This window comes from Vanacampus margaritifer, chromosome 17 (genome assembly GCF_051991255.1).
Source record: "Vanacampus margaritifer isolate UIUO_Vmar chromosome 17, RoL_Vmar_1.0, whole genome shotgun sequence".
Classification (NCBI taxonomy): domain Eukaryota; kingdom Metazoa; phylum Chordata; class Actinopteri; order Syngnathiformes; family Syngnathidae; genus Vanacampus; species Vanacampus margaritifer.
Genome location: NC_135448.1, coordinates 9135428 through 9151016, shown reverse-complemented (window position 1 = coordinate 9151016; position 15589 = coordinate 9135428). Strand labels below are relative to the sequence as shown.

The window sequence follows — 15589 nt, the reverse complement described above, 5'->3', positions numbered from 1 at the left end:
GTAATCCTTGTTTCACACGTATTTCCTCCCTTTGACCACAAGATGGCGGTATGAGACTTGTGGCTTTTCTTCAGCATCGTTTTTCTGTTCTCGGATTTTAATTTAATTTGGACAGTGGCCACAACACAAAAACACGATATTAAATTAATGCATATATTTTTTAAAGTGTTGTATCTTACTAAAAGGGGGAAATAATAGTTTGGTTGTATAAAGGTATAATTTATGATACACCATTAATTCATGATACAGAGTACCTCTATCAGATGCTTGAGAATGGGTCACATGATCGTTGCTTATTGGCTAATGTTTCAAACACTTGTTCACAAACAGTGGTTCTCAACTTTTTTTCTATAATGCCCAGTTTTCAAATAAAATGTTTTCTTCAATAAAAAAAAGCGTTTAATATAATTGAGTTTGTTAATGTGACGATCGCCAGCTGAGCTGTGATTGGTCGTTACCTGAGTAACTGTGATGTCATTTTCAGTCGACAGCAAGTGGCAAAATGGCCGCCCGTGATTCATATTCCACAATTGCAATATTACTCAGAATACCATGTTTAAACTAATGGGGCTGCATAGAACGTATTCATGTAAAATAAATAAATAAAACGTGTAAGTTGAATATAACTCAACTGTGTTTGGGCAGTGATTCTTTAATTGCCGTACCACTAGAGGGCACTAGTGTATACTAGTGGGACCTGTAGCCTACCACACGTTCGAGAATTCCTGCCCCCCTCCCAAAAAAAAAACGTGGAAAAAAGTTTCTATCTACCCCCCTTTACTATACTTCACACACACCTCCCGCCCTCTTTCTTTTCAAATGTGCCCTCCTACTCCCTCTTCTGTCCTCTCGACTCCTCACTCACACAAACTCCTGCATGGTGTGACACACTAACTCACTTCTTCTCTCTCACCTCTGTACCCAACATCACTTCTTCTTTTTCTTTTCTTTTCCTTTTTTTTTTAACCCTTCAGCTGCATTCTTTCTGAAAGCATGCTGTGGAAGTCCCGGAACAAGACTGAAGGCATGCAGGTATCGATTCCATTTATTTTACTTTTGTTGCGTAAAAGTTGGGTGCGTTTAGGTACACCCAAAAAAAGAAAATCAAATTCAGAAAAAAAGATGCAATTTCTCAGCTAAATTATAAGCGTCAAATATAGCGCATACATATATTTATTTATTTATTTGTGTGTGGGAATGTACTAATTGACTGAATATATCTCTTTAAGAGAAGTGGACCCCGTCAACCCCTCCCCTTATTCTCGCAGCTGCACCAAACCTATAAATAGTGCCTTCATGGAGAGCATCCACGCCTCCGTCTATATGTGTGTGCGTGTGATGGTGTGTGTGTGTGTGTAAAGACACCGAGCCTTGAAGAAAAAGTAAATAACATATCGAGTTCACTAATGGACCCGTGAAACCAAGCTGGATTACATTGCGGAGAATTTTCGTGCAGATCCTGTTGATTGTATTTTTATTGTTATTTTTTAACACTGAGGGTGTTCAGAGTGGGTCCAGATGTTAATCCACACTTATTCGGCTATGGTGAGTGTTTTTTTTTTGTTTTGTTTGTTTTACGCATTTTGGACCACTTTGAAATAGCCTATTTGCACTTAATTGATAGCACAGCAAATGTGATTTATGACAGGCGACTTGGTGTTTTATTTGCACAGCGACTGACTTCAGTCTAATATGTTATTTTTAGTTTTATTGTATTATTATTATGATTATTATGCCTTTGCTTTTCGCTTGCATTTTGCTAAATGAATGGGCGGATTATTATTATTTATTTATTTATTTTATGATAGAATATTTATCTGGAATTTCACTTTGGATAAAATGGGGCATGCCCGTGTCAAATAATGGAGCCACATTGATCCGGCTGACCCAGCTCTTTAAAAAAAAAAAAATCCAATTGTGTCCGGATGTGTGTGAGGCAAATAGGCTATATAGTGAGTGGATTCAATTCGGTTAAACAACTTTTTGACATACAATGCCTTCAAAATGATTTGCATAATATTATTAACTAAAACGCTAATAGCATTTTCGTTGAGAGCGCGATTCTGCCGTGTGTGCATTAAAGCAGCTTTTTGAGGTGTCAAATGTTGGCATGTTCTTGTTCAATTTTTTCACTAAAGAGTTTGCGTTTTTGTGCAGGAGCGCGCAGACGGACTGAGCAGCTCGTCACCGAGCGGTCGCCTCTCCCAGTTGTCCTCCCTCAACCAGGCCGCCTACTCTTCGGCTCCCCCCCTGTGCCACACTCCGGCCTCCGACTTCCAGCCCCCGTACTTCCCTCCCCCGTACCCGCAGTCGTCCCTGTCATACTCCCAGAGCCAGGACTCGGCCTACTCCCACCTGTCGGACCCTTACCCCTCCATTAACTCCATCCATCAGCATCAGCAAGCCGCATGGCATTCCCAGAGGTCGCGCTCCGACGAAGGGGGGCTCCTGTCGCAAACGCACCGGGCTCTCGGGCTCGACCCCCGGAGGGAGTACGCGGCCGTCCCCCGACTGCTCCACGGGCTCGGAGAAGGGGCCGCCGCGCTCGGGGACGGACCCCTCGGGATGCACTTAGGGCATCACGGCCTGGAGGACCTTCAGGTGCACGATCTCTTCTTGACTTTGTCATTTTTGTTGTTGTTGGAATGTCGACGCTGCGTAATGAACAACGAAAAAAAATCACGTTTTTAAGTGAAAATTTAGTGCTGATGAGCGAAATAAGAAATTATCATTTTACTATGATTTTTTTTTAACTCTAAAATTGATAATATTTTTGGATTACAAAATGAGTGAAATGATAAAAATAGCCTACACTCTAAAAACAGTTGGGTCCAAAAAAAAAACAGCAATTATAGATAAATAAATAAAGAGGACCAATCCACTTAATGGGTCAATTTGACCCAACTTTCTGGGTTGTTCTATACAAAATCACCTTCTTCTTTTTTATCCAAATAAAGGATCTGACCAATATTTATGAGTTGTTTTACACTAAAACACCCATTTCTTAACTCAAAGTTGGGTCACAATGACCCAAGTCGAGGATCGGTCCATTTTTGACCCATAGTTCGGTTATTTATGACTACTGTTTTTAGAGTGCATAATATACTATGTGAATATTATACTCTAAATCTAAACATTATTAATGTAATGTTATTTTACACCCAAATTCCACTTTCAAGTGTTCATTTGAGATTTTATTTCCTAAAAGTCAGCTTAATAAACGTTTCCACTTGACAAAAAATTTTTTTTTGTTATAAATGGGGGAAAACGTACTAAAATAAAATTATGTATTGTTACTTATACGCAACACCTCAATGGATTCGCCTTTTTTTTACGCGTGGCGTACGAGACAAAATGACTCCCTTTCCCCCCTCATCTTTTTTTTTTTTTAAGAAGAAGAATAGTTTGTAAGGTTTATTGAGCAGTCAGCTTCCCCGCAGCAGGTGCAGCTGCAGACGCTGTTTGTTGCCCCTGCGTGCAGCACAAACACACCGCGACCAATTGATGTGCACGCTAATTATTAAGAGAAGCGACGTCGGGGAGGCGCGCCAGGAAAACACAAGTCGAGGCGGGCATGTCGCTTGCTAAACGGAGGCCTGCTCGACAAGCGTCTCCGTTTGATTAATGGATGATATCCTTGCACCTTGAAAGCCGACTATGAATTTTAGCGACAAAGGAGCTCGCCTTGTGTCCTTTTATCGCCGCTTGAATGAATGGAGCAAATGCATTAAACGGTTTTAATGAAGTCAAAGGAACACCAAGCCGACTGATATTTTTTTATGAGGACACAAGTGGATTTTGCGAGTCGAGTTCAGAGCCAATATGAACTTTTTTGTTTAGCTAATACAATAGTGTGGAACACTAAAAAAAAAATTATCAGTCACTGTTTCTTTTGTTTATCGTTGCTAAGTGCATTAATAAGAATGACTTGAATTTTTTTTTTAAACTTAACTCATAGCCTCTAAACACAAACACAATGATACAACTAAATATGAACACATTCTACCATTTTAATTTCTGCATACATTATTTTGCACAACTTGCATTAAACTTGATTTGATTATTTACTGCAGTGACGTGCTTTTAACATGCTAAAGGTGCAATGCAAATATATGCATATGTGTACTGGATCTATATTAGACCTGCAAAATTAGTCAATTACTCGACAACTAATCCATTATCAAATTAATCGACAACTATTTTAAGAATCAAGTAATCCTTCAAAGCCATTCTTTAACTTAAAATTGTCCCAGCCACTCACCAGTAATTATTGTTTTCTGTAGCCCTTCATGAAAGTAGACTGATTACCTTTTGTGTTTAATCAAAATAAGACATTTGCAAACAACGTACTTTTGCTTAGGAATACAATGACCGAATCAGGAAATGAAGCATTTCAAAAAAGGTTGGCGAGGGAGATCATTCTTTCTCTGTGATATTGCTCAGTTGTTGTTGACTTTTAAATCACAAAACAATACCACACTAACAATAAACATTTGTTTATAAACTAGGGGAAAACGTGTTTGATGCAAAATAAAATAACTTTTAGCCAATTATTCAAAAAAAATAATCGATAGAATAATCAAGTTAAAAATATTCGAGAGTGACAGCCCTAATATATATATATATATATAAAATCTTAATAAATTATCTAAAGTATTCCCAATTGAATCACTTTTTCTAAAGAACCAGCGATGACCCCCTAAAGAAACCGTAACTGAAAATCGGTGCTATATAGTACCGATATAGTATAGAACCAGGAAAGTGATAGCACCTCTGAAGCATCTTTAGTTTTTAGAGTCTGCGTTAACTGGCTTTTAAAGAGAAAAGCAGTGTGTGTGTGTGTGTGCTATAAGGCCAGTGGATAAATGATAGTGACTGTCTGTCTGACACAGGGAATGGAGGAAGGCTCAGCCTTGGGCATCTTGGACCACTCTGTCATTAAAAAAGGTAAGCTCCCAATATGTGTGAGAGTGTGTGCGTCCATATATGTGACGAGAGAGGGCCTGCGCTTATGTCCAAAGTGTGCACCTATATAATTGTACTATACATGCTGAAGGGGGTTTTGTGTTTAGTAATGGCACTCCAACACCAGTCTTGCCTTGCTGACACACACACACACACACACACACACACACACACACACACACACACACACACACACACACACACACACACACACACACACACACACACACACACACACACTATAAATAATTCTGTTTTGCTATTTCATTTGAAGTCAAGAAGTCCTCTAATACTCAGCTGCAGACTTTCACCCCAAAGGCACACATTCTTAATGAACTGTTCATGGTCATATGAGAGAGAGAGAGAGAGAGAGAGAGAGAGAGAGAGAGAGAGAGAGAGAGAGAGAATGAGAGATTAAAGTGAACAGGAAAGAGAAGTGGGCCAAGGAAAAAAAATGGAGATGATAACAGCGGAGTTGTGGGGAAATTTGCGGTACCGTCGTATTAATATTACAGATATTGAGTGGCAGTTTTTTTGTGGCCCTTTCAGAAGACACAGGGGCACAGTTAGAAAACTCAAGTCGGATTAGAAGGTGGCGGAGTCTGTTACAAGTGTGGGGAGGGGGAGAGGGGGTGGGGGTGACGTTCGTTGATTCTGCATAGGGCTTGCGTGCAAAATGATTAAGAACACGACAAAAAAAGTTAAACACAATGACATATGTAATCTCACTTAAGTAGTACAGAAAACAAATGAAATAATTGAAAAAGTGACTTTGAAAACTGGCACACTTTAAGAACTAATCATTAACTACTTCACACCAGTTTGAAAACCTTTCATGTTGTGCTAGCAATTAGCATCACAGCATCAGTGCCAATGTTACTGTTCGTGACGGTGCGCAGCGTTTATGTAGAACAGAAAATTGAGTGTGAATTAATGTCTTTAGTTATTTTAAAATACGAATATAAAACGTTAACCACCTGCAGTTTAAACAACAGAATCAACAAGCAGCACTCCACAATTAGAGTTGGCACCGCGGGAGGGCAACATCACACTGAATACATTAAACAGAAGGGGATTTACATAAATGTGCTTGTAGTACTTTAGTTTGACTCAAACTTGAGTTGTGATTGTGAGTAAAGTCCGAAAATCCTCAGACGCACTCCAAAAGCTTGTCAAAAGTACTTCCAAAATTAGACTACTTTTCCTTTTTACTTTAAAACAACTTAGTACCAGCTAGCTAGCATTAAAGTAACCTAGCGTCCAAGTTCGCAAACTTCCCTCATGCTAGGACAGCGCCAGAGGCTAACAGCCATGTAGCAACAGAGGCGTTAGTACCAGCTAGCTAGCTAGCGCCTAAAGTAACCTGGCGATTAATTTCACAAACTCCTTTCATGCTAGGACAATGCCAGAGGCTAACAGCAATGTAGCAATAGAGGCGTTACTACCAGCTAGCTAGCGCTAAATTAACCTAGCGTCCAAGTTTTGGTTGAGTGGCTGAGTGTCAAACAGGGAGGCAAATGGGTCCCATTTTTATAGTCTTTGGTATGACCCGGCTAGGGATTGAACCCACGACCTTCCAGTCTCAGGGTAGACACTCTACCTGCCTAGATGGGCTTTATTGACTAACTGCTTAACAGTTTAATACTATACAATGCTCGTTAGCTGTTAACAAACACTTTCGGGTGCCAGGTCTTGAAGAGCGGTCAAGTCACCACAGCCCTAATATATATATATACAATCCATGTTTTTTTCTGGGGTGCTTAAACGGATTAATGTCATTTCAATTGTGAAATGGATTTGATTTACAAGCAAATAATCACTACAAATACCTCTTTCTTCTTTGGCTTTCCAGTTCCTATCCCATCCAAGCTGAACGGTTCGTCCCTGTCCGCCTTGTCCCTCGGTAAGGACGGCTTCGGCATGGGCGCCGTGTCCAACCCGGCCGAGGTTTTCTGCTCGGTGCCCGGCCGCCTCTCGCTGCTCAGCTCCACATCCAAGTACAAGGTCACCGTTGGGGAGGTGCAGCGGCGGCTGTCCCCGCCGGAGTGCCTCAACGCCTCTCTGCTGGGCGGAGTCCTTCGCAGGTGAGAGAAAAAGCACCAAAAATGTTGCACTTAATTCCCCCTTTTTTTTTTTACCACAACAAAAAATGTCAAGGCATCTTAAATTCAACTTTGCTCACATGCATTGTTTTCTTGTTAGGTACTGTACAACCCACCACTTGTCTGTTAAAAAATGCAGAGATGGCAAAAATACTCACGCTCTGTACTTAAGTAGGTCGAATACTTGGGTATGTGAAAAAAACTCTAGTAGAAGTACTTATCGACCCATTTACTTAGGTAAAGTAAAATATAGACTTTGAAATGTACTTACTGTAAGTACAAAAGTAAAAACGAAAATTCACACTAGCTAGCAAGCTAGCTAGCATTGGCTCAAGCTAACAAAAGAAAAAAAAATCAAGACCTTCCCATTCCGCCATCCCCCAAATTTTAGATTTTTTTATTCAACAGAATAGTAATGCACATTGATCAAGTTTCCACAGAAAGCAAGCAAACAATGTACATTCAAACAGTATATGTGAGCTTGGTGCCAGGGTTGACATTTTTGGCTAATATTAACATTTAGCGACATGACTTTGTTAGCGAGCTAACTGTTTCCTGTTTAACAAAAATACTTGAAAATTTCCAAGGTTTTTATATCGACTGATATTTCACAAAGACAGATGAAGCGTGATAACATCCTACTACTCACATATGTTGAGAATTGTGTAAATATTTACTTTGAAACTTGCCACTGTTAGTCTCCATTGAAGAAAGCCAAAATGGTGGCAGTAATGTCACTATAAACATGATGAGGTTTCTTAAAGGGGCAGTTACCCCACGCTGACAGGATGGACAGCAATTTGAACGATTCGTGTAATCAAACAACTTTTTGTGATTGAAATCTAAAATATTTAACAATTTTTTTATACATACTATAGTTAGCACAGCAGTGTGTCACATTCCAAAATCAGGTGCATCCAATGAGATATGTATGATGTACAATGAAGCAAAAAAAAAAATTAAGTGATGTACGATTCTGATTCTGACATCAAAGGCACATTTTAATGACCCAAAAACTGGCAAAAAAAAAAAGCTATCAAGCTCTTACTGATGCACAAAAAAATAAAAAATTCACTCGTCTCAGTCCATCGGAACCTTTTTGATGATGCCTTCCGAGTAAAAAGCACTTATACAAAGTAACTGCGAGGTCAGAGCTTGAGGACCCAAAATGGGTCATGGGACTAAATCACAAGAGAAGGCAACGTTTTAATGAAGCCGGGCCTCGGGGCAAGAGCGCAAACTCGTGGATGGGGCTCATTAGAGGATCTAAAGGGAAGTAAAAGTTTCTTTCGACCTCCCGCTTGATGGCGATCCGCCGCATTTGTCATAGTCCCCCCCAAAAAATTGCATAAATAATAACGTGGGAAGACAAGGCAGCAAAATGAACATACAAAACATATTAGAGTGTTGACAGGGATCATACGGAGATTTGAGTGGAAAACACACACCAGCGCACACACACTGATCGGACCATATAGTAAAAACGACTCTGTCTCTACATCCCTTCAGGGCAAAGTCCAAGAATGGTGGCCGCTGTCTGAGAGAGCGTCTGGAGAAGATTGGCCTCAACCTGCCCGCCGGGCGACGCAAGGCAGCCAACGTCACTCTGCTAACATCTCTGGTGGAGGGTACGATCTGCGCGCGCGCGCGCACACACACACACAGATAGAGACATGCAGAAATATGTTTGCATTAGCTGATGTGAATATTAAGTCAAGCGAGGGTGGCACATATACTAAAAAAAAAAAAAGAGAGAGAAAAAGACCAGTGATCTGTGTAAGTAGTGCAAGTGAGAAAATCCTTGCGCAATATTTCCCCCGACCCGACTTGACAAAGCAGCAGATTGTGCAGCACTTGGAAGCATTTTCATGGCTCCTAAATAGGAAACCCAACCAGATGTCGCAATAACTGCCCCGTTTTCACTGTGCTAAATTTAAACAGACTGGCACCGCCTCTGTCCTCACCATCATCCCCCCCCCCCCCCCTCTTCCAGGTGAGGCCGTCCATCTGGCGAGGGATTTCGGGTACGTGTGCGAGACCGAGTTCCCCGCCAGAGCCGCCGCCGAGTATCTGTGCAGGCAGAGCGAGCCCGACCAGCTCCCGACGCGACGCAGCATGCTGCTCGCCACCAAGTGAGTGCCACTTCCGGTTGGATTCAATGACAATGGGTGCACCTGCAAAACAAGTCCAAATATAGCAAGATATACAATGGAATGAGTGACTGCTTGTAACTCAAAACACTCATATGTTAGGACACATGTAAGTCAAAGTAAGGTATTGTAGAGGCAAACAAACTTTTCCGACACGATTTGTGTTTCCGCACACGAACTTCCGGCATTCCGGAGAGCTGACCAATGGGATCGCTCCAGGTCCCTTGTCTCTTTTTCGTCCGCTTTCGTCTGACCTCTTTCACTTCGAACAAATCAAATAATTGGTACTGAATTGATTTTCCTTTTCGAGCCTGGTATCGATTAACAAAAAACATGGATCGAGTATTTAACAATAATGAACTCATAAGAAAATATAATTTTAAAGGCAACTTTTTTTGTATCTTAACTTGAGTGTTTATATGAATTTTAAAGTATTTTCTTCCATTTCTGAAAGACCTGCCATATTGCACTATATTCAGTATCTTTTTAATTTATATTTAGAATTATTGAATTATAATTATAAAACAATTTTCCTCTGATCCTTGCTGATGTCAATGCTTGGGTAACAGTTAAGTGACTATAAGACGTGTTACTTTCATAAATTAACCAGTTACTGTACTGCCTTTGCAAAATGTAATTTGGAATGTAATATTTGTATAGTTTTTATCACATCCTTGATATTTAAGAAGAACTGATGTTTCATTTTTATTCAATATCGGATTGAATTGAAGTGAATCGAATCGGAAAAAAATCTAAATCAAACTGAACTCTTGTGAATCGAAATTGAATCTATTGAGGAAATTAAAATCGATACCCAGCCCTATCCTGCATATCAAACAGTTCCAGTTCCAGCCCTCGACTCGCTCATTCTATTTCCTTACAGTGGCGATCACGTCGGGGTCACCAGTTGTACGGAGACAGAATGAGCGACTGGTGACTCCGACGTGATAACAAAAATCGTGACAGGAAAGTATGTTTGCCGCTAGAGTATCATTATTAATTAATGATGTGTCACGCAAAATAAATGTTGCTGCTAGCTATTTTCAACATCAAATTTTGGTTAATTTTGTGTACATTTGTAAAAAAAATAACATACCCACATGAGGACAGACAAACCGTATCAATTTGTAAAACTGTACTAAATTTGGATATGTTTACACCCAACAGCGACGCTGAACTTACAAATGATTTTCAAAGATTTTTCAACATGATTATTATGTTATTTAAAAAAAATAGAGAAACCGTGAAAGCAGAATTATTGATGATTTTGTTTATGATTGGATGTCATTAGATGGTGCAAGTGTATGGAGGACCAAATCTGCAAAAATTAAAAATAAATAAATGACAAAATAAATAAATAAACTAATGAATAAAAATTAAAATAAAAAAGGATATTCAAAAATAAAAAATACAAATATATATAATTGGAAATAAAAACAACACAATATAAATATATCCCTAAAAAAAAACCGAGATTCAAAAAATACAAATGTTGAAATAAATACAAAAATAAATATATAAAAATAATTAAATATCAATCAATCAATAAAAACACTCTGCTCTCATTTCTTTATTTCATTCTGCAGATGCTCCGTTGGGTCGAAAATATCATTCAAATGAGGGGGCGGTCCTAAGAGTGTCTTGGGTTAGACTTCGCCGTTTCAAACTGCCTTTCAATTCAATATTCGATATTGATTGATATTTAATTCTATTTATATATTTACATTTGTATTTATTTCATTTACTTTTATATTTATTTTTTGAATTGTTTTATAATTTAATATATATAGTTGTTTTTAATTCCATTGATATTTAATTAATACATTTTGGAATTTGTTATAGCCATTTTTATTTTCACTTGTATTTATTTATTTAGTTATGTATTATGTATAATTTTGGCAGTTTTGTTCCTCCATACAAGTGTACCTAATGTTGTGTCCCACAAGTGTATATTTCCAACAGAAAATCTCTAAATATAGTCGTGTGACCCCCTCACCTCCTTTTCCTTTTTCAAAGGGAGATCTGCAAGGAGTTTGTGGACCTCATGTCTCAGGATCGCTCTCCGCTCGGGGGCAGCAGACCCACCCCATGCCTGGAGCCGAGCCTCCAGGGCAGCCTCACCCACTTCAGCCTGCTCACCCACGGCTTCGGCACTCCCGCCATCTGCGCCGCGCTCTCCGCTTTCCAGAGCTACCTGATGGAGGCGATCAAAATGCTGGACAAAGGAGATGGCGGAGGGAAGGGCCACCATGACAAGGAGATGAAGCACCGTAAATAGACGGCGATGAGGCAAGAAAAGAGGCCAAAGCTCCCCGATGTTGCAACTTTTGGGACAAATAGAGAGAATAGCCTGGACCCTCAGGCCTAAGGAGGCGTACTGTAATGTACCGTAATGTTTGTCCATAAACCTCACTCTTCAAATGGACCTCTTCTCAGTAGCATCCACATCAGGATGAACTCCTACATATGGCAGTATTGTTATATTTCACACCTATCTTCTTTTTTTTAATTTTTATGACGTGTTCGTGGAAGCGGATTTTTCCAAACATTTTGGACTTGCGGCACGTGTCATATGTAAGCCATATCTGAGGCAACAACCTGCTCTTTTGCTGACAGACTCCATTCTCGGCTTCGGTTTGTAGTTCTTAGCAGGGTGCTCATGGGAAATGGAGTTGCATGTTTCGTCTTCGGTGGACAGAGAGGATTGAAAATGCAACTGCAGGCCAGGGTTGGATTTTGTTTGGAAGTTCTGCGTGTTGTGTATATAAGTTAAGAAAAGAACAAAATCATTTTGTACTTTGTGTGTATGTTTATTATTATTATTATTATTGTTATTACTGTTGTTATTGTATTACAACATAAATGTAATATATTATTAAAAAAATAAGAATGGATCTGTTTTATGGATTTTTTTAAAATCAGGTATATCAAAACAATAAAAACTTTTAGAGCTACGAAAAGTGGGAGACGTAACATAAGTCTATAGGCGCCATATGCCAAACATAACAGGAAGTCCGCTATTTTGATTTTGGGTATTTGACGCCATTTTGGGCTATTTTGAGAGGTTATATTTTAACAGAATTTTGTCATGATGGAACGTGAGTGGATGAGGGATGGTGGACTCCAATGTAGGGGAACAATGTGTGATACTTTTAAATAACCATAGGGAGAAAGGTGAGCAGACAACCTTGATTGGATCGGACGTGAGTAGACTGGTCACCATGACTGGAACGAGCGTGACGTGACAGGACCTGATTTGCCCTGACTTGCCGTGAAGTGGCTATGACTTGGCTGAGGCTATGGCTTCTTGGCTGTGACGAGGACGACTTGACAGATGAGGACGACGTGACAGACGAGGACGACTTGACTGTGACGTGGATGACTTGACTGTGACCAGGATGACTTGACTGTGACGAGGACGACTTGGCTGTGTCGAGGACGACGTGACAGACGAGGACGACGTGACAGACGAGGACGACGTGACAGACAAGGACGACGTGACAGACGAGGACGACTTGACTGTGACGTGGATGACTTGACTGTGACCAGGATGACTTGACTGTGACGAGGACGACTTCGCTGTGACGAGGACGACTTGACTGTGACGAGGACGACTTGGGTCTGACGAGGAAGACTTGACTGTGACAATTGCTACTTGGCTGTGACAAGGACGACTTGGCTGTGACGAGGACGACTTGACTGTGACAATTGCTTCTTGGCTGTGACGAGGACGACTTGGCTGTGACGAGGACGACGTGACAGACGAGGACGACTTGACTGTGACGTGGATGACTTGACTGTGACCAGGATGACTTGACTGTGACCAGGATGACTTGACTGTGACGAGGACGACTTCGCTGTGACGAGGACGACTTGACTGTGACGAGGACGACTTGGGTCTGTCTGACGAGGAAGACTTGACTGTGACAATTGCTACTTGGCTGTGACAAGGACGACTTGGCTGTGACGAGGACGATTTGACTGTGACGAGGACGACTTGACTGTGACGAGGAGGACTTGGGTCTGACGAGGAGGACTTGACTGTGACGAGGACGACTTGACTGTGACCAGGATGACTTGACTGTGACAATGGTTACCCCCACATCACATCTCACCAAAAGTTGAAAAGTTGTTGAAAAGTTTTTATTTCATTGCTAACTGTTGCTGTGGCGATGCGCTGTTCGGAAAGAAAAATTATGCCGTTTTTGAGGGTCCGAATCTGAGAAAACAATCATGAAACTTTTTACACACGTAAGGCCTGGCTAAAATGTTCATATTTTATAGGGTTAGGGTTCTATCTGCCAGTACCCCAACTTGGCCAGGGTTGTGAGGGCTATTTATAGCTGCTTGCAGCTTGTTGTTAGGGCCAGACCGATTAATCGGCCGCCGATGATAATGGGCTGATTATTGCCCTTCAAACACCGTCCAAAACAATTGGCCAATTATTTTTCCCTTAAAACGTTATCATCGAAGAAAACCAAAGTTTCCGACGCTGTGAAAGTACCCCGAATGCATCATTTTGCTTGCATATCATTAGCAACTAGCAAGTGTGTAGCGTATGTTATTCTGGTTATTCTGTTGTCCCTAAGCGTCCTCTAAGCTGTTTAATGACACCCCAGTTGGAGTTAACACACGACGATAATAATTACATCCGCTGTATATTTAAATACAAAACATGCTTCGTTTTTAAAACATCGCTAGCCTAGCGCTAATGCTAAAAGCGAATGGAGGATCCCATTCAAACGCTTACATGAAGTAAGAATCGACTTCAGGAGTGTTTTTCCTTCAAATAACGAATATTCACACATAAATACGTTCAAAGCAGAGAATCTTAATAGTGAAAGTTTGTGTGCAAGTGACACCAATTGAAAAGGAATTGGGTTGGGGGAGAACATTTTATGCATTAAATATATTTTTTTTAAACAATCGGCATTGGCCTAAAAAAATGCATATTGGTCGGGCCCTACCCCTACCAGATCATGTCTACAACATTCTTCGTAGGGATGTTGTAGACATGATCTGGTGAAAATGTGAACATTGGCATATATGTATTTATTATTATTATTAAAATATTGGGATTTTCTGGGAATTTCCTAGAAAATAATAATGTCCCATCACCTGTGAGCTATTTCTCGAACAGGCCCACAGTCTGCTCATGTGGTCATTAGGGGCTACCTTTTAACTTTTGTATTCAATTATCATTTATTTTGCTAATAAAATGTTTGAGTGAAATGATCAAATACACATATAATCATTTAAATATAAATAAACATAAGTACTGATCAACAGTAGCCTGCGGTGAGTTCTTCTTCCTCTATTGCAGGTTAAGTCCCCTCTCACCTTAAAACAAATCTCTTTAGAAGACGGATTGTTCCCAAAGACCATCACGGTCCCCAGAGGACGCGCTCTAACGCTTTCATGACTTCTTAACGTTGGTGCCCTGCAGGTTAGCATTTAAGAGAAAAGCCACAGATGGATCGTTGACACGTTCCTGCTCCCGTCAGCATCAAACTGCGCTAACTTTTCAAATGTTCAAAATCTCTTCAAATGGTGACTATGGTCAAAGAAAGGGGACCTAAAAGGGACTCAAGGGGCCTCCGCTCCATCTGCAGCCTTGAACACAATGCCTGGGTGGGCAGACGCAGCGGTTTGACCCCCGGTGTCCAATAAGCCATCCAACTCAGATTCATCCCTCAAACCATCTGTTTTGCGAGTCCCCTACTTCCCATGGAGCGCCTCTCCTGCTATTCCAGCTTTCCAGGGGCCGCACGCATCCTCGCCAATACCTGCCTTATCTCCCTCGCTCTCCTCCCATCTCATTACTCCTCTCAGTACCCTAACCTCCGCTCTCCTCCTCTATCACCCGTTCTCCAAGCCATCCCCCCCCCCTCTATCTGACACTCAGCAGGGCCGCTCTCCATCTCCGTGTGTGTGCCTGCAGGCAAACATATGCTGCTCTTCCCGTCAAGAAGATTCCGGTGTGTTTGAGAGAGGAGGGATTGTTTAATGTTTATTAATCACCTGTCTGTGGATTGGGAAGGCGAGACAGCGATGGGGGAACACACACACACACACGTCTACTCAGTGACGTTCCCGGGCTGTCCCGGTTTTACATTTACAACAACAGTTTGCAATTTAAGGGGGGGGGGAAAAATTAAAATTGCTAAATCATTGGTGTCAAACGCAACGCTCGGGGGTCAGATCAAGCCCATCATATTATTTTACGCTTAAGCATCTACTTCATCTATCTTGCTAAATGGATTAGTTGCATCCAAGTGTGATTTTTATTTACATTAACCAAGCTAAAATATTTTTTACTCACTTCAAAAAAAATATTTAGTCTAAGACCAATTGTGAAATAATGTATTGATA

The 15589-nt window shown here is 40.7% G+C and overlaps 1 protein-coding gene across 2 annotated transcripts; it reads left to right on the top strand.

The window, feature by feature from the left end:
• The first annotated feature begins 888 nt into the window (after positions 1 to 888).
• tfap2e (transcription factor AP-2 epsilon) lies at positions 889 to 12109 on the top strand. Of its 2 annotated transcripts, none has more exons than XM_077549528.1 (7): positions 889 to 1032; positions 2158 to 2601; positions 4893 to 4947; positions 6818 to 7049; positions 8577 to 8695; positions 9061 to 9199; positions 11234 to 12109. In XM_077549528.1, the coding sequence occupies exons 1-7, from the start codon at positions 994 to 996 to the stop codon at positions 11493 to 11495; spliced, it is 1290 nt and encodes a 429-aa protein (XP_077405654.1). In that variant the 5' UTR covers positions 889 to 993; the 3' UTR covers positions 11496 to 12109. The 2 variants fall into 2 exon arrangements, with proteins under 2 accessions (XP_077405654.1, XP_077405655.1); XM_077549529.1 differs by lacking the exon at positions 889 to 1032 and adding an exon at positions 1327 to 1545.
• The last annotated feature ends 3480 nt before the right edge of the window (positions 12110 to 15589 follow it).